The sequence below is a fragment of the Lissotriton vulgaris genome, chromosome 5 (assembly GCF_964263255.1).
Source record: "Lissotriton vulgaris chromosome 5, aLisVul1.2, whole genome shotgun sequence".
In the NCBI taxonomy this organism is placed as follows: domain Eukaryota; kingdom Metazoa; phylum Chordata; class Amphibia; order Caudata; family Salamandridae; genus Lissotriton; species Lissotriton vulgaris.
The window spans coordinates 4,879,105-4,901,790 of NC_141693.1; the positions used below are offsets into that span (position 1 = coordinate 4,879,105).

Sequence of the window (22,686 nt, forward strand, 5' to 3'; positions counted from 1 at the left end):
TCAGTAACTCCAAAATGTCAGAGTGTACATGCAAACATTCAGGGACAGCAGACCGTAGATGTAAGGGCTGTAGGCTCGGTAGAAAGGGATCTTTAAATCCGTGCCTAAAACATGATCGTCAAGATGATAGCACAGCCCGTGAAGTGCTTCAAATTATGCACAGCCGGAATCGAGCTTGACAAGGGAGGAATAAACTAGGTTTGTTCAAATGGATTCCTTATGGGCTTTAGAAAAGGCTCTCCGGGCGGTCTGCTGCTGACTTCATCTTCGTGAGCGGTCTTTGAGGAAAAAAATCTTTTTGAACAAATGAATGTTTTGTCTACAAGAAATATATGGGAATGAAATAAAATGATTTGATACCGGATAGCGTCTTTGTGGGCAATTGAAATTATTCGAACTTCCCGTTCATGTTCTTATTTATTTATTTATTTAATTTTTTTGGGGGGGGGGGGAAAGCGTACGCAAACCTGCCTGACCAGTTCATCCATATCGCATTGCCCTGAGACTGCGGATGTGGGAACCTGGCGGCAAAGCTTTGGCATTTTGCGTTTTCCCTTGTGGCATATAGGTCTATCTCTGGATGACGCCACTGCTGGAAGTACGGTTGGTGCACTGATGGATGTATCTCCCACTCGTGCATCTGGTGGCTGTGTCTGCTGAGCAGATTCGCCATCTGGTGGTCTTTGCCCAGGAGGTGTTCCGCCATGAAGAAGATGTTCCTCTGAATGGCTTTTGGTTTCGGTTTTGGCAGAAATGCTTTCGGTTTTGATTTCTTTGGATCGACCGATGGCGGTTGTTGGACAGGCCCCAGAAGGGGGCTCGCTCCCTCCCTGCATGACAGAGCCAGGACACCGACTCTCCAGAAGCCACCCACAGAAGCCGCCCGTAACCCGTCCCACACGGGACGCCTGCCCCCGAACATCTCCATATCACCGGCCTGGGCATCCACCAGCACCATTGCCCGGGCCCAGCCGCCATCTTGGACACTGCACCACGAGGCCGCGTGGCCTCAGCTCGACCCTAACCCTGGGCCTGGCCAGGCCCCGACATCCCGGCACCACCATCCACCCAGGAGGTGAACGGACCACTTGGCAGGTCAATGGGAGAAAGAAGTGTCAATGGCTCTCCCCCTCCAGGTGCCGATCGCCCCCGGCCTCCCCGGGCGCTGGCTCCACCCCCCTGCTGGGTGTCTGGACTCCCTCATCCCGGACCTCCCGACCTCCAAGTGCGAGGGTCCGGACATCAAAGGGCGCCAGACCTATAACTGGGGCAGCTCCAGAGCAGGAAGGCAGTTGTATCCTGGAGTCGAGAGACACCATGAAGAACTCATCCTTGACGGACTGCTGGCGCTGCCTCAGCCCTGCCTTGTGAACTGTCGTCCTGCCCGCTGGCGCTGCCGCGGCCCTCTGCAACCTTCATCCTCGTCGGGACCTGCTGGCGCTGCCGCGGCCCGTTGTAACTACCATCTTCGTCTGGACCTGCTGGCGCTGCCGCGGACCGTTGTCACCTTCATTCTCCTCGGGACCTGCTGGCGCTGCCGCGGCCCGTCCTCCTAGAACACCGAGCTCGAGGATTGTGAGCTATCCATCATTTCATCGCAACTACCAGATTGGTAACAAGACTGTCCCGCTACCCCTTTCCCCTTCCAAGAGACTAGAATCGAGGGGACCCCTGAGTCCTGACCTCCTTGTACCATTCTACCGTACTTCAAGATTGCTTATAAAGAACGTTAAACCTTATCTTTGTGTGGTATCCATCTGTGGGGGGGAAGTTACTTGTCTGTACGATCGCGGGAGACGGCTCTCCCCGGAGACCTCTCCCCTTGTCCTCGGCCGACCCTCCCGGTCCCGTCTAACATTGGTGGCCAGCGGCGCGATCCGAATCAACGCGTACTGTACAGAGAGTAACTCACCCCACGACTAAACCACAATGACAACCAAAGAGAGCGGATCCGCAGAGAAATTCCAGATGGATAAATTGGAAGGGTACAGCCATCGAGAGTTAAAACAGTTTTGCATAGAACTAGGCATTGCTACCACCGGTGTGAGCACGAAAGACGACTTCAAGCACGCCATAGAATCTTGGGCGGAAACCGGGGCCGTCAGACCCCGGGACCAAAACGTCGAAGCATCAGAGACCAACACCACTTCTCCCAAAGAACGGGTCTCTCACAGGAAGAGATCCAAGAAAGAGAAAAAACCAGACTCCACGAATTAGAGTTGGCTCGGCTCAAGTTGGACGGAGAGCTAAAACTAGCGGAACAAAAACTGAACTTAGAACACTTGCGGCTCCGAGAAGAGCGGGAAGAAAAACAAAGACAAAGAGAACTCGAAGAAAAGAGACTGGCATACGAACACGAGCGCAAGCTAGCTGAAATCGAACTACGAAAACAAAACAAAGAACTAGGGGTGCCCGAGCAACCGCGCACCCCGGGCGCTACGGAACAAAAAGTCCACATCCCCAAGGACGTCGTCCGAGAATATTATCGGAACGACGACATACAACAGTGGTTCAAGGCCTATGAGATCGCCATGACCTCCCACCGGATCGATCGAAGTGACTGGGGAGCCGGTCTGTGGGGGAGGTTCGTCAATGAAGGCCGCAATGCCCTGCTACAGCTCCCGGACCATCAGATGACGTCCTATGATCACATGAAGGCCGCCCTCCTCACTCGATATGGACTCACGCCCGAGATGTACCGACAGAGGTTCCGCGACTGCACCCGGATCCCGGGTACAACTTGGGTGGAATATGTGAACTATTTTAGCCGAGCCTTCGAAGGGTGGATCAAGGGTAGCCGAGTCACCACCTACGAGCAACTCTTCAATCTCATTGTATGGGAGCACCTCTCCAACAACTGCTTCGTCGAGCTCAGGCAGCACCTCCTCGACAGTAAACTGACTGACCCTCGGCAGCTCGCCGCCGAGGCTGACCGTTGGGAGAGCACCCGCGTGGCCCGGAGTGGGCCAAACGAGCAGAACCGAAACAACCAAGGTCATCATCGACCCCGAGGAGGAGGAGGCCAGGGCCGGGGCAAAGATGCCGCCCCAGCAGCTCCCGTCAACAACACACCGCCCTCGGCTGGGCGGGGGAACCCCCCGATGCGCCCAGGGTTCCGAGCCAATGTCACGTGCCATCGGTGCCAGCGGGTCGGACACTATGCCAACGACCCCAACTGCCCCAGAACCAGACTCCCGGGCCCCGCCAGGTCGCGGCCGCCGCCCTGGGAGAAGAACAACCTTCCGAAGAGTATGAAGAATACGACCAGGAGCAGCCCGAGTGGGAACCTGCCGCCATGGTCCTGGCTTGCCTAGGGGGAAGAGACATGGTCCCGCGGGTCCCCCTACCCGCCAACACCAGAAAATACAGCCAGTGGGTGAACATAAATGGACGCAAGGCCGAAGCCCTGCGCGACACAGGGGCCAGTGTGACGGCCGTCCGCTGTCACCTGGTGACCCCGGAACAAATCCTGCCACACGTCCTTTGCCCTGTCCGATCAGCTGACAATTCTGAGAGCCTATGTCGGATGGCCTGTGTTCCCTTTGAATGGGGAGGAGTGTCCGGCATGCTGAAAGTGACTGTCCGCGATGATGCCCCCGTGGACTGCCTCCTGGGAAACGATCTCGAGAGTTCCCCGTGGGCGGCCGTTGAGAGAAGAGAGCACCTGGGGATGCTGGGCCTCCCAGACTGGGCGTGCGTAACAACCCGGGCCATGGCCGCCCGTGCCATCCCCAGACCCGAAGAGCCCGAATGGCCAGCACCTCCTCCCCCGATCACTCCAGAGGAAGACGCCGGCCGCCCTGACCCCCCAGAACAAGCCCCGGAAGAGCCCGCTCAGCCTCAAGACCTTCCAGACCTGGCTCAGTGGCGTCAAGAGGGGGGGCCCACCCAAGAACAATTTCGGCAGGAGCAAAAGACCTGTCCCTCCCTTGAGGGACTCCGACAGCAAGCCCTCGCCCAGGGCGCGGGAGATACCGCGGGGGCGCACTGGATCTACTGGGACAACGACCTATTGTACAGCGAGCAAAGAATTGCAGAATTGGGGGCCAGTCGGGTACTGGTGGTACCCCTCCGTTTCAGAGACTTCCTTTTAAACTTGGCCCACGATGTCCCCCTGGCTGGGCACTTGGGGCAAGATAAAACCTACCACCGCCTGGTGACACACTTTTACTGGCCCAAGATGCGAAATGACGTTTCGAACCACTGCCGGGCCTGCCCCACCTGCCAGGCCAGCGGCAAGAGCGGCCGAAAACTCAAGGCCCCCCTGCAACCATTCCCCGTGGTCACCACCCCGTTCGAACGAGTGGGGATAGACATTGTGGGGCCCCTGGACCCTCGAACAGCACAAGGACACTGATTCATCCTGGTCCTGGTGGACCACGCCACCCGTTATCCCGAGGCCATCCCACTTCGAACAGTGACAGCACCAGTGGTAGGCCGAGCCTTGATGGGGATCTTCTCGCGAGTGGGCTTCCCCCGGGAGGTCGTCAGTGACCGGGGCACGAACTTTATTTCGAAGTATATGAAATCCCTCTGGCAGCAGTGCGTTTTCACCTACCGTTTCACAACCCCCTATCACCCGCAAGGAAACGGACTAGTCGAGCGGTTCAACCGCACCCTCAAGGGAATGATTATGGGGCTGGAGGAGCCCCTACGACGCCAGTGGGACGTGCTACTACCGTGCCTCCTCTTCGCCTACCCAGAAGTCCCCCAGAAGTCCCTCGGTTTCAGCCCTTTCGAGCTCCTGTACGGGCACCCTGTCCGGGGGCCCCTCAGCCTAGTGAAAGAAGAATGGGAGATGGCCCCCCTGAAAACCCCTCCGGATGTCTACAAGTACCTCCTGACCCTCCGCAACCAGACCAGGCGATTCAGGGAGATCGCTAAAGCTAACCTAGAGGCCAGTCAGGAGGACATGAAGAAATGGTACGATCAGCATGCCTCCTCCATTGAGTTCGAACCTGGTCAGCAGGTGTGGGTGATGTCCCCCACCGAACCTTGTGCCTTGCAAGATAAATGAACAGGACCCTTCAAGGTGGTCGAACGCAAGGGCCCTGTCACCTATCTCATCGACATGGAGTCCCCCCGAAACCCCCTCCGGGTCCTCCACGCCAACAGACTCAAACCACACTTTGTGCGCTCAGAGCTCAGCCTCCTGATGGCTACAGACAGTGGGGCGGAAGAAGACTCCGAGCCCCTCCCTGACCTGCTGAGGACCCGTGAGAGAGATGGTTCCGTGGATGGGGTCCGACTCTCCGATGCCCTGACCCCGGAGCAGCGCCAAGGCTGTCGAACCCTCCTGTTGCAATTTGCGGACCTGTTTTCCCTCACCCCCGGGGTCACCCCCTGGTGCCTTCACGACGTGGATACTGGGGACAGTCCCCCTATCCGACACCGGGCCTACCGAGTCCCGGACCGGGTGCGCGCCTGCATCCAAGAAGAAGTCACCAAAATGCTCGCACTCGGGGTCATCGAGCCCTCAGACAGCCCCTGGGCCAGCCCGGTCGTACTGGTACCCAAAGCGGCCGCCCCAGGCACCACCCCCGAGCTCCGGTTCTGCGTTGACTATCGGGGTCTGAACGCTGTCACTCGAACCGACGCTCATCCTATCCCACGAGCAGATGAACTGGTCGACCGCATGGGGGCTGCCCGCTACCTAAGCATCTTCGACCTGACAGCGGGCTACTGGCAGATCGGCCTCACCCCCAGGGCCCAAGAACGATCAGCTTTCTCCACCCCGGATGGGCACTACCAGTTCACTGTGATGCCCTTCGGCATGAAAAACGCTCCAGCCACTTTTCAAAGACTTGTGAACCAGGTATTGGCAGGCCTTGAAGACTTCAGCGCCGCCTACCTAGACGATATCGCAGTATACAGCCGCCACTGGTCAGACCACCTCTGCCACCTCCAAGAGGTCCTGCAGGCCCTTCAGCGAGCCGGCCTCACCATCAAGGCCAGCAAATGCCAAATTGGCCAAGGGTCCGTGACCTACCTTGAACACCAAGTGGGGAGCGGTCTGGTGGCCCCTCTCCAACTCAAGATCGCTGCCATCCAGTCCTGGCAGCCCCCCGTCACCCAAACCGAGGTACGAGCCTTCTTGGGGCTCACCGGATACTACCGGAGGTTTGTAAAGGACTATGGCAGCATTGTGGGGCCCCTCACGGAACTCACATCCAAAAAGCATCCCAAAACGGTCAACTGGACCCCAGACTGTCAAGCGGCCTTCGAGAAACTGAAGGCCGCCATGTGCACCGCCCCTGTGCTCCAGGCCCCCGACTACAGCCGTGAGTTCATCGTCCAGACCGATGCCTCGGACCATGGCATTGGGGCCGTCCTCTCGCAACTCAACTCCGAGGGGGTCGATCAGCCAGTGGCCTTCATCAGCCGACGCCTACTGGACCGAGAACAGCGCTGGAGTACCATCGAGCGGGAGGCCTTCGCAGTGGTGTGGGCCCTCAAGAAACTCCGGCCCTACCTCTTCGGTACCCACTTCCGGGTACAAACAGACCATCGCCCCCTGCAATGGTTAATGCAGATGCGGGGGAGAATCCCAAACTGCTGCGTTGGTCCATCTCCCTGCAAGGGATGGACTTCACTGTGGAGCATCGCACTGGTCAAGATCACGCCAATGCGGATGGCCTGTCAGGCTTTTTTCGCCTCGACGGAGAGAGTCCCCAAGAGGATGGGTGACTCTCCCCGCCTTCAGCTGGGGGGGGACGCATGTTGGACAGGCCCCAGAAGGGGGCTCGCACCCTCCCTACATGACAGAGCCAGGACACCGACTCTCCAGAAGCCACCCACAGAAGCCGCCCGTAACCCGTCCCACACGGGACGCCTGCCCCCGACATCTCCATATCACCGGCCTGGGCATCCACCAGCACCATTGCCCGGGCCCAGCCGCCATCTTGGACACTGCACCACGAGGCCGCGTGGCCTCAGCTCGACCCTAACCCTGGGCCTGGCCAGGCCCCGACATCCCGGCACCACCATCCACCCAGGAGGTGAACGGACCACTTGGCAGGTCAATGGGAGAGAGATGTTTCGATGGCTCTCCCCCTCCAGGTGCCGATCGCCCCCGGCCTCCCCGGGCGCTGGCTCCACCCCCCTGCTGGGTGTCTGGACTCCCTCATCCCGGACCTCCCGACCTCCAAGTGCGAGGGTCCGGACATCAAAGGGCGCCAGACCTATAACTGGGGCAGCTCCAGAGCAGGAAGGCAGTTGTATCCTGGAGTCGAGAGACACCGTGAAGAACTCATCCTTGACGGACTGCTGGCGCTGCCGCAGCCCTGCCTTGTGAACTGTCGTCCTGCCCGCTGCCGCGGCACTCTGCAACCTTCATCCTCGTCGGGACCTGCTGGCGCTGCCGCGGCCCGTTGTAACTACCATCTTCGTCGGGACCTGCTGGCGCTGCCGTGGACCGTTGTCACCTTCGTTCTCCTCGGGACCTGCTGGCGCTGCCGCAGCCCGTCCTCCTAGAACACCGAGCTCGAGGATTGTGAGCTATCCATCATTTCATCGCAACTACCAGATTGGTAACAAGACTGTCCCGCTACCCCTTTCCCCTTCCAAGAGACTAGAATCGAGGGGACCCCTGAGTCCTGACCTCCTTGTACCATTCTACCGTACTTCAAGATTGCTTATAAAGAACGTTAAACCTTATCTTTGTGTGGTATCCATCTGTGGGGGGGAAGTTACTTGTCTGTACGATCGCGGGAGACGGCTCTCCCCGGACACCTCTCCCCTTGTCCTCGGCCGACCCTCCAGGTCCCGTCTAACAGCGGTTTCGATACCGACGGCTCTTTATTAATGTTCGAAGCCGGGCCTTTATGCTGGGCTGTAGAACGAGTCTGTAGATCTCGGGTAAGGCCTTGTGGCGATCCCTCGACCTGAGCCTTATTGAGAGCGCTATCGTCGGCCCCCGTATAGCCGGTTGGGCCTAGGTCCTCGCCTGAGCTATCTTCTACGGCCCCAAGGGCCTCTGCGTCGTCTCCTACCTCTTCAACGACGTTTTCGTCTTCTAGCACCTCTTCATCTTCGGCGTCATACTCTGAGTCATGGCCCGAAGCCGGATCTGAGTGGTATTCCTGATCCTCCAGATCAACGACCTCTTCGTCTTCAGTCCCGAAGATGTTTTCTGGAACAGGTGCTGATCTCTGCGACTCCAATCGAGACGTGTGTCGAATCCGAAGAGTTTTCTTCGACCTGAACCGGGCACAGGCCATACAGTTGGCTTCGTTGTGATCTGGGGACAGGCACTTGTTGCACACCGGGTGGACATCGATGTGCGGGTATTTTGCATTGCAAAGTGGACACCTCTTGAATGGGCTTCTTTCCATTGTAGATCGAAGATCGGGTCGAGTGTGGAAAGAAAAACCGTCTGATTCCTCGATGTCCTCTCAAAGCAAAGTTACCGGTACCGAACGAAACTATACCGACGCTTTCGAAAGCCTTTTGCCTTTGTAGAAAGTTTTCCTAACTTGAGCTAAGATCGTAACATCCGAACCCAATGGCAGAAAAAAAACAATCCGAGGATGGAGAGGATGCCCATGCGCACTGTAGTCCAGGGGAGGAGCCACCTATCTCGGATTACTTCGAAGACTCTTCCAGGACAACAATGTGCAATCATCCGGACCCAACACTATGCACAGATATGAACTCAGCAGCCCACATGCCTCGAACACTTATTATTAGGCATATTATCCTCCAGAACACAAGTGTCCCTCTCTCCCATCCTCCGATTCCATTTTTTGTAAATTAAGGTAGTGGTCTGTGTTCTCTCACCTATGCCATAGTATTATATCATCAAATGCCACTGACACGTATGGCTTCAAAGGTTGACTGAAAGAGGAGACTGGCCCAAGAAAAATACAGGTCGTATTGCACAAGAGAAGAGTATTGAAATGCCTCCCCACTAACTCGCTACAATATTTATAAAATCAAAGTGCTTAGCTGCTCTGAGAGGTTTCTACTGACGGAGAATTGTTGTCATAGTAAGCAAATTTGACAAAATGAGGAGAAATGAAAAACACTGAATGACAAGACTACACATTTACAAATTGTTTATAAACATTCACCCCCTTTCTAAATTCCTAAAATTAGTTGTAAAGTGCACCATTTGCCACTTCTGCTTTCACAAACCTTTTTCAGTGGGGAGAAACACCCAAAGTGACCGGTCTTAGCACATGAGATCGTAAGAGAGGCAAGAGTCACCAGAGAGGTCTGACAAGAGGCTACAGTGAAGGAAGCGAGTCGAGAGACAGGGATGGACACCCGGACCAGATCGATTTAGTGGGCTGAATGGACGAGAAGAAGCAGCAAGACATAAATGCAATCAGCACGGGGAGAGGGGCAGAATAAAATACACTTTTAGTGTTAATGTCAGCATAGGAAAATAAATCTTACTGGCCCATCAGTGCACCAACTCCAAAGAGGATCCCCCAAACCCTCTTCCTCATCATGAAGTCCACAATAGATCTTAAAAGTTGGACCTTACGGACAAGACTGGACATGCAGGTGCAGAAAACTAGTGCAGATCCCCTCAAAACCTTTCAATCAGGCACAAACATACAGTGAAATAATTCTCAGAGTTCAAGACTCAGAATGCAAGAAAACTATGAGCACAGGCGACACACTAAAGTTATATCAACGGGATACACGTCATTGTCTAGAATCACAACCTAATGTTCTCCGTGCACCATCTGTTTCAGGATATTCAACAAGATCCAACACAATAGACATGAACCTCGACAGCGCTCAGCAGCTCTTTTCCGCCCTAATCCTGGACTTTACATTCGGAGATCTTTATGAATAACAAAGGAGCATGCTATTGAAGACTCTGAAATACAACTCTACTTCGACCTGACCCAGTCAATTAACAATAGGGAGGACACAAGAAATGAGTTCAAGGACACAGGAGATCATTTTTCAATGTTGACACCTCTTATTGAAAGGCTTCTCCAACAAATAGCTCGAGCTACTGGTAGCTCTCAAGCTACCTGCAAGTAGCTGTCCTGTGGGCAGCCCAGAGTACTACATTAGAAGCATTTGCTATGTTGAATTAATATTTGTATATCAGATTTGAAAAACGTGTATTTCGGCATGAAAATATATGTGTTTTTAGAACTCACAAGTGGAGGTTTGGGGAGAAATGGTTGAATTTCCAACATATATTTAACCCCTTCCCTGCGGGGGCAATTCCCACACATTCCGGGAAGGGGGGCAAGTGTGGCGCCACAGTGCTCGTGACGAGACCAGCTCGTCATGAGTCACAGTGGAGCTGTGCTCATCACGACCCTGCCCACTGATTAATTCGCCCGCACAGACGGGGAACCAATTGCGCGTGGGTGGAGCGGAGCCGTTATGACAAGACCAGCTTGTCATGAGCACAGCTCCACTGTGACTCATGGCGAGCTGGTCTAGTTATGAGCACCGAAGATGTTAAAGCTGATATTTGAGTGATAAAAAGCAAATGGTGTTGAGGAGACTTCTTTCTAACATTATTAACTAGGAGCTAGGATTAGTGCAACTATGGCTGTTGAATGTTACACTTGTAGATGCATTCCACATTGACAAAGCATTTTTACATCACTGTTGGCAACCATGCTTGATTCAGTAAGGTAATCACAGCTGGTAATCTTGTATATGGTGGACACTAATGTAAGCTTGTCTTATGTGGATACTATTAGATCTCTAATAATATTAGTAGCTCAGCAGGATTTTCATTGAACACAAATAGCTCTTAGTACAGAAAAGGTTGGAGACTCCTGATCTATATCCACAGGGGGGAGAGAGGGGAACAATGCTGAAAGGAACTGGCTTGGTATAAAAGGCACACTTTTGTAATTGGGCACCTTTAACCCCTGTGGTGGTTTTAGTCGTCTTAGAAAACTCTAGAAAGCTCTCTAAGTGGTAGCTGTGAAGAGCAGCCTGCAGGCTTAGTCTAGGAGTGTAAAGCAGCTTGGTTTACAAGAACATAATCTCATTGATATAGATTAAGTGAAAAAAGAACCACACAGTGCATTTATAAAAATATGTATTTATTATATAATGCTAACACATACCGGTACCTCCTATCCGGAGATGCACACAATGCTATTTCATAGTAACAGGTAAGTAGCACTTAAAATACAGTGGTCACCAGGGGAGGACCAAACCATATACTAAATTAATGGAATGCGAACCACGACTCGAGTTAAGACTGTACCCAGAAGACGTAGCATTGTCAGGGAGCCACCCAAGGTAAGTAACTTAGGAGTCCCAGAGAGGTTGTGTGCAAAGTGGGAAAACGACCGTTTGATCAATACAAGTGAATGGGTAAGTCACAGCTGCAATTTTAAAGACAAGCATTGGAAATGCAACAGGTCTCGCACCATTAGAGTTAGTGCTTTTAGAATTGTTTATGGGTTTTTTTTTTTTATGTTTAGCATTTTTGTTTCCTGTAGCCAATGCTAAAGAATTACAAATAAAAAAAGTCAAACATTTCTTAAAGCTCTAACTGAAATGGTCTGAGACCTGAGGGGTTGAGGGTGAGGGTGGGTGAGGGGTTGAGGGTGAGTGAGGGTGAGTGAGGGTGAGGGGTTGAGGGTGAGTGAGAGTGAGAGTGAGAGTGAGAGTGAGAGTGAGAGTGAGAGTGAGAGTGAGAGTGAGAGTGAGAGTGAGAGTGAGAGTGAGAGTGAGAGTGAGAGTGAGAGTGAGAGTGAGAGTGAGAGTGAGAGTGAGGGTGAGGGTGAGGGTGAGGGTGAGGGTGAGTGAGGGTGAGTGAGGGTGAGTGAGGGTGAGTGAGGGTGAGTGAGGGTGAGTGAGGGTGAGTGAGGGTGAGTGAGGGTGAGTGAGGGTGAGTGAGGGTGAGTGAGGGTGAGTGAGGGTGAGTGAGGGTGAGTGAGGGTGAGTGAGGGTGAGTGAGGGTGAGGTGTTGAGGGTGAGTGAGGGTGAGGGTGAGTGAGGTGTTGAGGGTGAGTTAGGGTGAGGGGTTGAGGGTGAGTGAGAGTAGTTGAGGCTGAGTGAGGGTGAGTGAGGGGTTGAGGGTGAAGGTTTGAGGGTGAAGGTTTGAGGGTGAGGGTGAGGGGTTGAGGGTGAGTGAGGGTGAGGGGTTGAGGGAGGGTGAGTGTGGGTGAGGGTGAGTGAGGGTGAGGGTGAGTGAGGGTGAGGAGTTGAGGGGGTGAGGGTGAGGGGTGAGGGGGTGAGGGTGTGGGGTGAGAGTGACCCCTAACTAGTGACCACAGCTAGTTCATTGTGGCTCGCAGCGCATAGGGCAAAGCGGAATAAAAGGAGGTGTGTGCCTGCCTGCCTGATGCCGAAGGAACTAATTTATGTTCCAGCCGCACTGTTACTTTGAGAAAGTTTTGCTTTCACTGGTTTATTAATTGGAGTCAGGATGTCTGACAGCGAGCACGGAGACTAAGCAAAGTAGACAAGGCAAACTGTGAAGGGAGCCGGAGCGCGCGCTAAAAATAGCTGCGCAGCTTTCAAACCCGTTTGAAACCCTACATGTGGAAAAGACTCGCCTCCTAGAAATGCTGTCGCCTAAAGTTTATAAATCGGCGAATGCCCGTGTGTGTTTTCTGTGCCTTTTTGGCGCGCAAAACCGTTAACTACGCTTTCCCACACCCTTTGTGTTTTTCTCTGGAAATGAGCCGTGTTTTCGTAGCGATTGTGCTCCGTCAGTGCGCAACAATTTTTAATCTCTATTGAAGCACAATATTAGCCGCGATTTGCTGGGCAAGAGACATCTCCAGAGTTCATCTGTGCGCGCTCTATCGCCCGTTCCAAAAGGGTGCCCCGCAAACAGGCACGATCAGCGACTTGAACAGTAAACTCTAACTCACATTTTGGTTTTCATCATGTTTTTAAAATCTTCAGCATGAAGCTGCGCTCGGTATCAGGTGATTCTACGGCCAAGACGCAACCAGTTAAAGAACAGGAGAAAACACAAGCAGTGGGTGAATATGTTAAGAAAAAGAGGCATCACATGGGTAATGCGACAAGTCGGAGCACTGCAGGAAACTTAACAAGCAAAGCAACCCATGAACACAAGGGGCTGTGCAATCACCGCGGAGAAGAGGAAGGCGTCGCGTGCTGGGGGAGAGGGGGAGGAGAAATGCGACGCGACATGGCAGGCAGGGGAGGGGGCGGAGCGGGGGTGTGGGAAGAGTGCGGGAACAGACGGCGAGGGGAGGAGAGTAGGAGGAGGAGAGTAGGGGAGGCACGGCCTAGCGGCCGTGCAATCAAGAAGTGAGGGGGCGGGAGAGTAGGCAAGGCAGGCGGCTGGGGGCATGTGCACGCGCTTTTAAGCTCAATGCGCATGCGCATTGAGCTTAAAAGTCACGGGCACTGCAAGGAATCGCCACGATTCCTTGCAAGTTGGACAAAGAGTGGATAAGCCCCCATAGTCTCGCTTGCTCGATGCGCATGCGCATCGACAGGCGAGACCTAAAAAAGGACCCTTGCCAGCAGACCCCAAAGAAACCCAGTGGAAGACAGAAGGCTGGAGAGCCACCCCACCTGTGGATACCTTAGGAACCAAGATACCTGCCACAGGGAAGCCGGGTGCATAGATGTGAAGTGGCGTTGGAAACCTTTGTCAATTCCAATGGAGAACTTCAGAAAGATGCAGCTGCTGGAGAAGGTGAAAGTGTCCGGCGGAACCCAAAGGTGGATTCAAGCTGTGAAGAGCCTGCTAGCAGAGGGAACAGAGTCTATGCCACTCAGGAGTGACCAGGAGGCACTGAAGACGAATACCCACCGATGTCAGGTGCTGCAGTGGAGCGGACGGTGACCTTAGAACTGCAGCTGTGGGGACCAGGCGACGCTGGGGAAGATCAGCAGCCGTACACGAGCTGTCCCATGTCAGATATCGAGCGTTGATGAGTCGGTGTCTGGCGGGAGCACAAACAAGCCTTGGCAACTGCAACCAACGTGGAAGTGGAGAAAGGTGCAATGTCGGAGCCAACAAGGTCCAGGAGATTCACCACAAGCAGGGGAGTCAGGGCAGGCCCCGAGCAATCAGGGGAGCCTAAAGAATACGAAGATGACCCTCAAAAGGACCAACAGGCCTCAGGAAGTGGAGTCACAGGAGGACCTTGAGCAGCTCACCAAAGATGCAAGCGATGCGGTGAGGATGAAGATCTTGGTCACTGGAGAAGCTTGAGGTTGGGCCATTTGGAGCCCCAAAATCTTGGTGGAAGGAAGCCAACATGCCTTTGTGACTGCAAGTCGACGGGGTGCACAGGGGTTCGGTTCCTGTGGCTCTGAGGAGGGATACGGACTTCAAACTTGGTGAGAGGACAGGACATGCCTTGAGGGATGTGAAGAACCACCTCTGGTGTTGCTGAGCCTTTCGGAGTCCGTGAGAGCTTAGGATCAGCGGAGCAGTCAGCTTAGTTACGGTGCCTGCAGAGGCAGGGAAGTGACTCCTTCACTTAAAGGGAGATTCCTTCAGGTGTCTTGGATGCCCAAAGGACTTGGATGGTTCCTGTATGGTGCACAGGCATGGACGCTGTAGCAGACGAGCAGGGCGACAAGATCATAAGCAGCAGGAGTCTTCATAGTTGCAGCCTTGATGCCCAGAATGAAGTCGGCTAAGTTCAGAGTGCCCAGATGGTCGAAGAAGTGGTGTCGGAAATTAATCTCGTCTCACAACAAATCTCTGGACCCACCCATAGGTAAGCCCTTAAATACCATAAGGAAAGGATTGGGGCGATTCAGAGATCCCTCCTAAAGGACAGGCTGGACAAGGGGGAGGATAAGCCACTGTCCTTTGTCCAGTTTCACGCCAGAGCGGGAGCTAATGGCTCCCTGAACGGATTTGAACTGGACTATGCAAGGAGGGCAACAAATGTATGCCCTGCACGCAGACTATGTGGCACTGGCAAGCGCTCCCACCCTGTCCCAATACACTAAATCCTGTCTGGGAGGTGGTACTCCTCCCTGTGACAGGATACCTATTGTTCTGTCTTCCCCTGCCCGAGCTTGGCTCGGCAGCAGAAGGGCAGAAACGTGCCTCTGGCCGGCAGCAGCCCTGGCTTTTTGTCTGGGCATGGATGACTGGTGCCAGTAGTACTGAGGGCCTAACAGAGGGTCTTTCCAGATACCAAACATGATCAGATTTGTTGCAGCCCGTTTGGAGATGGTCACCGCATAATGACGCAGTGCCCCTCAATATGTCCTATGGCGGTCCCACAACCCGGGAGAATGGACTCCGTAGGTCATGGGGTATCCTGCTCTTGCAGGAGCACCATCACACTTGGAACCAAGCACCCTGCCTTCAGGATGGAAAGGCCTGCTCTAAGGGCGACTTATAGGTTTTAAGTGAAGTGACCTTAGAAGTAGGTAAACCTATATCTTTCGCAAGTGGTGCTAGCACCAGCTCACACAGGCTGCAATGGCAGGCCTGCAAAGATGTATGTATGTATGTATGTATTGCGATTTATATAGCGCACGTATCACCCGAAGGCATCAAGGCGCTTGCCTTGGGAACCCGTCCTGGTATTCCCCTGTGAGATAACCCCAGCAGGGTATCCACAAGGTGAAAGCCAGGCATCCCGCCGCGAGGGGCCGTAGTGGAGATTAAGCAAGCTATTGCCCAGAGTCGCAGAGTGTGAACCCGTGAGTCGAATAGGCACCAGAACAAGAATTATCAAGTCCGTGGAATTTTTGAGCCCAAGACCCGCCGAGGCGGGGAATTGAACCCTGGTCCAGGACCGATCTCAGCATCCGGGTCTGCCGCCTCTAACCCCTGAGCCACACTTCTCCACGGATTGAATGGTCTCTCATGGGTGGCATAATACATGATTCAGCCTCTGGGGTACCTATGCCCTGGGTACCTTAGCACCGTGTACTAGGGAATGAAAAGGGTACCCCAGTATCCAATCTGGTATGTACCTATGTACTAACCATACCATTTAGGGGAGAAACCACAGAGACTGGGGTCCTGGTTAGCAGGATCCAGGTCTGACTAGCATAGCACCAGGCAGAAAGTATGCAGAAGGATCCTACCTTCCTACATGTGTAAATAGCCAAAGCAGTTCCGATTTTAGAAATCTGGTTGAGGGAGACATAAAAGCAATAATTCACATATAAAGTGAGAAGGGTCAGAAAGAAGCACAAACAAGACGGTCTCCAGTGAGCAATATGTTTAGTAGGAAGGTGATGATAATTTTCTGTAGGGAAGCTGTTCCACTTCATACAAGACTGAGGTAATATCCAAACGTTGGGGGTGGAAATGTGCTGCCCTTCAGCTATACATAATTTCTTGTGTTAGCAATTTATCGAGGAATTGTTGGAAGCATTTAAATTACAAAGTAAGCAAAATGATATCAATAGATCCCGGTTAAAAGATAATTTCAACACAAACTTAAATTGATACGGACATAATAAAAGAAGGATCTTCTAAGATCACGTTGTATACAATATGAACTGCATATTTGTCCAGGGAATGGAGATACTAAAATATGATTTTAGTGATATGAAGTGCACCTTGTTTAAGGTTACATAGCTATTCTTTTAAATTAATAAACATATCTTCAGATTCTTCGGTCAAAGAGAACCATATAGTCTGCTTTGGGATGAGACGCTGTGGAGGCCTGGGGAGGTTACGCAGCCACAGAGGCAAAGCTGAAATCTGCTAAAAGGGGAGGATTAATGAGGAGGAGCAGAAAACAGAAAGAATAGCTGAGGACATCTGCAAGCCTACATGTTGGTAGTCAAAACATGTTATCTACCTACAGATAGAGACGATCAGAAGCTCGAGTTTGCCATCTCTTGCAAGCACATCTGAGTGAAATTAATGTGGGAAACAGCAAAGATTAGGAACTAGAGGCACTTATAGAAGGAGGAAAAGCATGAGAGCTACACAACAGAATTATGGGTGGAATGACCCCCTAATGAATGCGCCAGAGAACTTGATGGAAGCAAGACCCTCAGAGGAAAGCGGAGCTAGTGGAAGTAGGGGGGGGGGGTGAAAAACAGACAGACAGAAAATGGTTGAAAGACAAACTGCTGGAAGGGGAAGATACAAAAGACTGCTGGTACAAGAGTTAAAAGAATGCCAGACAGATGGATAGAGATGCACACTTGAGAGAGGACCGAGCACGGGGTCCTTACCTTTCTGTAACTGCTGATACTTCTCCACCTCGGCCTGCAACTTTTTCTGCAGTTGTTCTGCCATGATGACGTCTAGTGAGCTAGAAAGATAAACAGAGAAGGTTAGAGACAGAACTCAAGCAAGATCCTGGAGCACTCACCATGCCAGCCACGCTGTTACCGGGCCATGCGTGGTAATATTTTCCCCAGAGCCCCCTCAGTTAACGCAATGGTGAGTGGCAGCCGACCCCCGATATTCTCACCGGAGGTGTTGTGGAGTGGGGGAGCGGCGAGTCTCGTGCCTCTCCATCCCCCACGTTGTGTGTAGTCGGCACTGTTTGCAACAGCAGGGACCCTGACACGTGGGCTTGTGGGCTAGGAACCGGCCCCGCAGCTGCTCGGTAGGGGTTATCACCATTGGGGGATGGCGGAATGTCAGCCATCACGCTCCCTTCACTGCCTGCAGGGTTTCCTGCTCAGCCGGACCGAGGACCAAGGACCCTGGGATGTGGGCCTGTTTTCAGAGGGAGGGGAGGCTAGCGAGCGTCACTAAGCCGCTCCTCCGCAATTACTGCAGCCCAGGTGGTCACTTGGTGGGGGGCGGGGGGCAGGAAGGTCGCTTGGTATTTCACACGTAACGGATATTAGCGAAATCTTTTGTCTTCAGTACGGGGCCCGGATACTAGCGAGTGGCACGGCCAACCAGGAGCGCCGACCACATGCCCCACGGTCCCATGCCCCACGGCCCCCTCTCTACCCAGTGGGGACGGGCAGTCAGCAAATAGCCGGCCGCTCACCTCCCACTGTTTACCAGCACTGGCACTGGTCCACAATGAGTTGCTCCAGTCTCTAAATAAATTGCTCCTACTGCTGCCAGTTATTTCAGCTACAAATAGAAATGCAACTGCTTATGTGTACACGTTGCTGCACGAACATGGGCTAACACAATCTTGCAGAGGCAGGCATTGTCATAAAACCCCCTTGGGTTGGCGACAGTGGGACCATAATATAGAATAGTAGGTGAAGACACTTTCAAGCGGCACCACAATCAGTTGTTGAGCAGCAGACACGCCCCCCTCCGCTGTGGCGGATGAGACATTGCTATGATAGGTGGCGAGCAGCAAAATATTTCCAGCTTTTGTCCGCTCTGCAATGCCCCCGAGTTTTCTGGGGGATGGGGGGGCAAGAGAGCTTGGAGTTTTTTCTGTGTGTGGGGCTGGTTGTGTGTATATGGGGCTGTGTGTGTGTGTGTGTGTGTGTGTGTGTGTGTGTGTGTGTGTGTGTGTGTGTGTGTGTGTGTGTATGTGTGGGGCTCTGTGTGTGGGGGGCTCTGTGTGTGGGTGCAAATGCAATAGCTCTCGCATTTGAGAGAGATTAAGCTATTGGCATTGTAAATGACAATGCCATTTATCTGTTTTCAAAACCAACACATAAATAAAAATGTTGTCATTTACAATGCCAATAGCTCTAACTTTTCCAAAGGCGAGACCGTTGCATTGTAAATGCTTGTTTTATTTTAGCTTAATGATTACAGTTTCCTTTCGAACTGAGACATTGCTTCCCCGTTTGTTTCCAATTGTGTGCCCACATGTTCAAACGTGCAGCTTGTGCACCATCTAGAAATGTCTTACACATGTTTACTGTTGAAAGGATGTTTTGAGGCCACGAAAAGCTGCATCACCGGCCCTGTTTTTTTGTGATGGGAAAGTCTTTTTCCTCCAGGGAGCTCAATATTAGCTCAAAATAATCATGTTTTACCACCATGTTAGTCTCAAGTCCAGTATCTTATGATGAGGCACCCAAAGTGTACCCCCTCCCAAGCGAGGGTGGATACTCTTGCCTCAATGTAGACTACACAGAGATGGGTAGCATTTGGGTGCTGTCCTTTTGACCTGGAGCCCTTGTTAGGACAATTCCTACTGGTTAAAGGTCTGTTTAGTCCACATGCCTTGCTCGTGTGTGGGGTATGCGTACCTGTTTCTTAGGTCGAGCTCGACCTGCATTCAATGCGAAGCATTGATTGCTGTCTGCTCGACATCTATTGTCACCCGTTTCTGGGAATGTAGACACGAGTCAGACGCGCACTTTTTCATAGTCAGCTTTGACAGCGGGAGCGCGCTGCTGGCTGCTTGCAGTGTGTGCGGTGTCAGTTTCGCTTTCATCAGTTTCGAGCCTAGACGTGTGCGAAACACAGCCAGCCCCAGCCCCCACCCCCCTGCACACACACATACACACGCTGCCGCCCCCCACCCCCACTGCACACGCACACAGACACTCACGCATACACATGCCGCCGCCCCCTACCCCCTCCTGCACACACAGACACACACCCCTACATCATGCACCGGGAGATCCGCTCTGAGCACGACACTCTGGGCAGGCGGCATCAAACCCACCCTGCTGTGGATAGTTACAAGCGTGGTGGAGGGGACAAAGGGAGGCTTGTCAACCGAGAGCACACCAGAGCTGCACTTACTCCACACTATCATTTCCTAAGGCCACACCAAGTCAGTATCTCCCTCGCAAGCCTTTCTCGCTGAATCTGGGCGAGCGAGCTCAAACCACTTCCCCCGCCGCAGCTGGCCCCTTTCTTCCATGTGAAGGCCGGGCTGCTGGCTGCGAGGCCTGGCGGTGGAGGGAGCGGTAGGGCGCACAGGGGCCGTCGGAGGGTTATGGCCGCAGCAGCAGCAGCACCGAGGCGAAGCATCCTACCTGTGCCAAGACATTGCCGGGTCCGCGGAGCGCCCGGGGGCGCCGACCAGGAGGCTCCCAGCCTGCGGCAGGTTCAGACGGCCTCCAGGGGGCCCACCGTCCCAGACTGGCACGGACGCCTGCCCCTCGGGGAAGGCCGAAAAGGGGCTCCGCAAGGGTGGGCGGTGTAGGAGAGAAGGGTCTGCTATCCTATGGTCACCCCAAATTTTTGCTTTTTGCTTCACTGGTTTATGACTTAATGTGGCTGTGGGCCTGCTAATCAGACCCACAGCCTGCTGTTCTCTCTCTAAATTACTGCCAATGCACTCTAGGTGCATTACGAATTGGAACTGGTTCACCTTATTGGCCCCTGTAACAGTGTACCCTAGGTACTCAGGGCATAGGTGTTTCCATGGCCTACCAGGGGCTGCAGCATGTATTGTGCCACCCCTGGCCTCCATATTTGACACAATTGGCTGATCACTCAGCTGGGGCAAGTTGGTGTAATCACCTCTTGCTTAGGTGTAGTATACCTATACCTAACCTAAACTGGACACATATGTCCTATCAGCCACTCCTATGGAAGGCCTCATCAATTCTGGAGGCAGAGTGCGTGGAAATATGTGAGATGGTGCTCTAGCCTGAGCTTAGTCTGTCTGCAGCTGTCAGGAACAACTCCCTTAGCTGGTCCGGGATATTGCCATACCATATACTCTTAAGTGCATTATAATCCTCGCGGTTATTTGCTAACTTTGGTTTGGCTTTATCAAAACATGTCGAGTAAGGTGTCATACGATTTGGAATACTATCCCCTTGACAGTTCTGTCGACGGGGATAGCATTACACCCTTCTAGAGGGACACGACATGTGCGTAGCCTTAACCCCGGTTAAAGTTAACCAGAGTCTCAGCATCACAAAATGGATGCTGCCACCACAGACACAAGTCTGACCTCCTGCTGCTGGGAGTCCTTCCAGCGAGGGAGGCTTGGACAAAGGGTTTCCTGCCTTGGGAGGTGCGAGCACCACCCCAGACAGGATTTTGTGTATTGGGTAGGACAGGGCTGAATGGATTGAGACATGCCCGGGGCACACAAGGTGTCCCCGTGCATAAGCCAGTCCAAACCGGTCCTGGGACTTTCAGGACCCAGGCCTGGCGAGAAGCTGGACAAAGGAAAGGGGGTGTAACCGCCCCCCTTCCTGGTCCCACCCAGAGGAGGGACCTAGCAGGTGATCCACCCCTCAGATTGGGAATAAGAGTGGGAGCAGTGCCAGAGCACCTCAGATCATCCTGAATCAACTTTAAACGAAGAAGAGGACTGGACTTCGACATTCTGCTGCACAGAAGACTGAAGAGAATCTCCCTTGTGGCCTAGGAGTGGCCACCCTGTGAACACAGGCACCAACCAGCAACTGGACGTCTGCTTTGCCTCCGCCTCCCGCCGGAGCCCAGAGCCTGACAAGACCCAGACTTCTCACCGCCCGATCCACAGTCCCTGCAAAGAAGGGACCCGTGGAGGCACCGAGAGACGTGGGACCGGACCTCCTGGAAGACACCCGAAAAGCTGACTGCGCATCAGAGGCATCCTCGACGTTGTGCTTTGGGGACTGAGAACCCCCACCACCGAGCAGCCCTTGCACCGAAGATCAGCCCCCCAGCATCTCCAGGATCTGTGTGGGGCCCTTTTGCACGTGCCACTCGACGCGCCATCCCGGCCACTAGCCATGTGGTCAGCGGCCATCTTGGCGACGAAACCGACGAACTACACTGCGGGTCTGGTTGCTCCAGACTTGCCATCGCTCCTGTAACAAGCACTGGCGTTGCCAATAGGTCTCGCAGTAGGAAAGTTGGAGCTATTACAGTTGCAAATAACAATGCCTTTTATTTTTGTTTTCATTTTAAAAACATAAAGGGCTTTGTCATTTACAAAACCAATAGCTCCAACTTTCCTACTGCGAGACCTATTGGTTGTGAAAATAGGTAAATTAATAGCTTTGTCCTTTGCAATGCCAATAGTTATAACTTTCGCAAATGTGATACCTATCACCTGGGGTTGCGCGGAGTGGTGCTGTTTGAGAGATATATATACTCCCACTTTTTAGGTGTCTTTCTGTCTGCCACATGGTTGTTTTTTTTTCCAGAAGAGCGCTGTGCATGTTGATTAGACTAGTCATTTACATTGTCCGTTGTAAATTTGGACCTACAAGTCCCAGCATGCCCTTTGCTATTGGCTGATAATCCACGACGGGCTGAAACCAGTCTCGTGATACAGAGCCAGTTGACAGCTTTGATAACAGACAATTGTCCACGTGGTGGCCGCTGCTTTTGACACGAGGCCACCATTAAAACAAGAGTCCATGTTATCAGCAGTTAGTTATCAAATGCAGTGGTCTATCATCTTGCCAGCGAACCGCCCTCATGGCATGGGCCTGGTGACTCCTATGCTAATATTACCAGTCAATAATCCGTGCCGTGGCCTCTGCCTCGTGTCTAGGTGTCAGTTTCTAGCTGTGGTATTATTAGCAGTCAATCTACACCATGGCCGCTGCCTAGCGTCAGTTCAACACATATTAAATTACAAATGCTATCGGTGTCACATTTGCGAAAGTTAAAACTATACGCATTGTAAATGACAAAGCTATTCATTTCGCAATTTTCAAAACAAACACATAAATAAAATATTTGTCATTTGCAATACCAATAGCTCAAACTTTCCTAATGTGAGACCTATTGCATTGCAAATGCTTGTTTTTGCTTGCTAACACGCCCCCCCTTTATTCCTCTTCACTGTACCAACTTACCACCACTTGTTGCCCTGAATTCGCTTACAGTCTTTCTCTCCTCACTGACAATCTTCCGAATGTCAGTATGTCTGACTTTTCACCTGCCTTCTTCGACTAACTGACTTGCCTTCCTCGACT

The 22,686-nt window shown here is 52.8% G+C and overlaps 1 protein-coding gene across 1 annotated transcript in view; it reads right to left on the reverse strand.

The window, feature by feature from the left end:
* PFDN6 (prefoldin subunit 6) overlaps nucleotides 1-22,686 on the reverse strand; it is a 48,452-nt gene that overhangs the window by 20,790 nt on the left and 4,976 nt on the right. Inside the window, exon 2 of the mRNA XM_086920623.1 lies at nucleotides 17,098-17,177. Within this exon, the coding sequence (XP_086776749.1) occupies nucleotides 17,098-17,161 (64 nt within the window). The 5' untranslated portion in view covers nucleotides 17,162-17,177. The remainder of the gene's footprint in view (nucleotides 1-17,097; nucleotides 17,178-22,686) is intronic.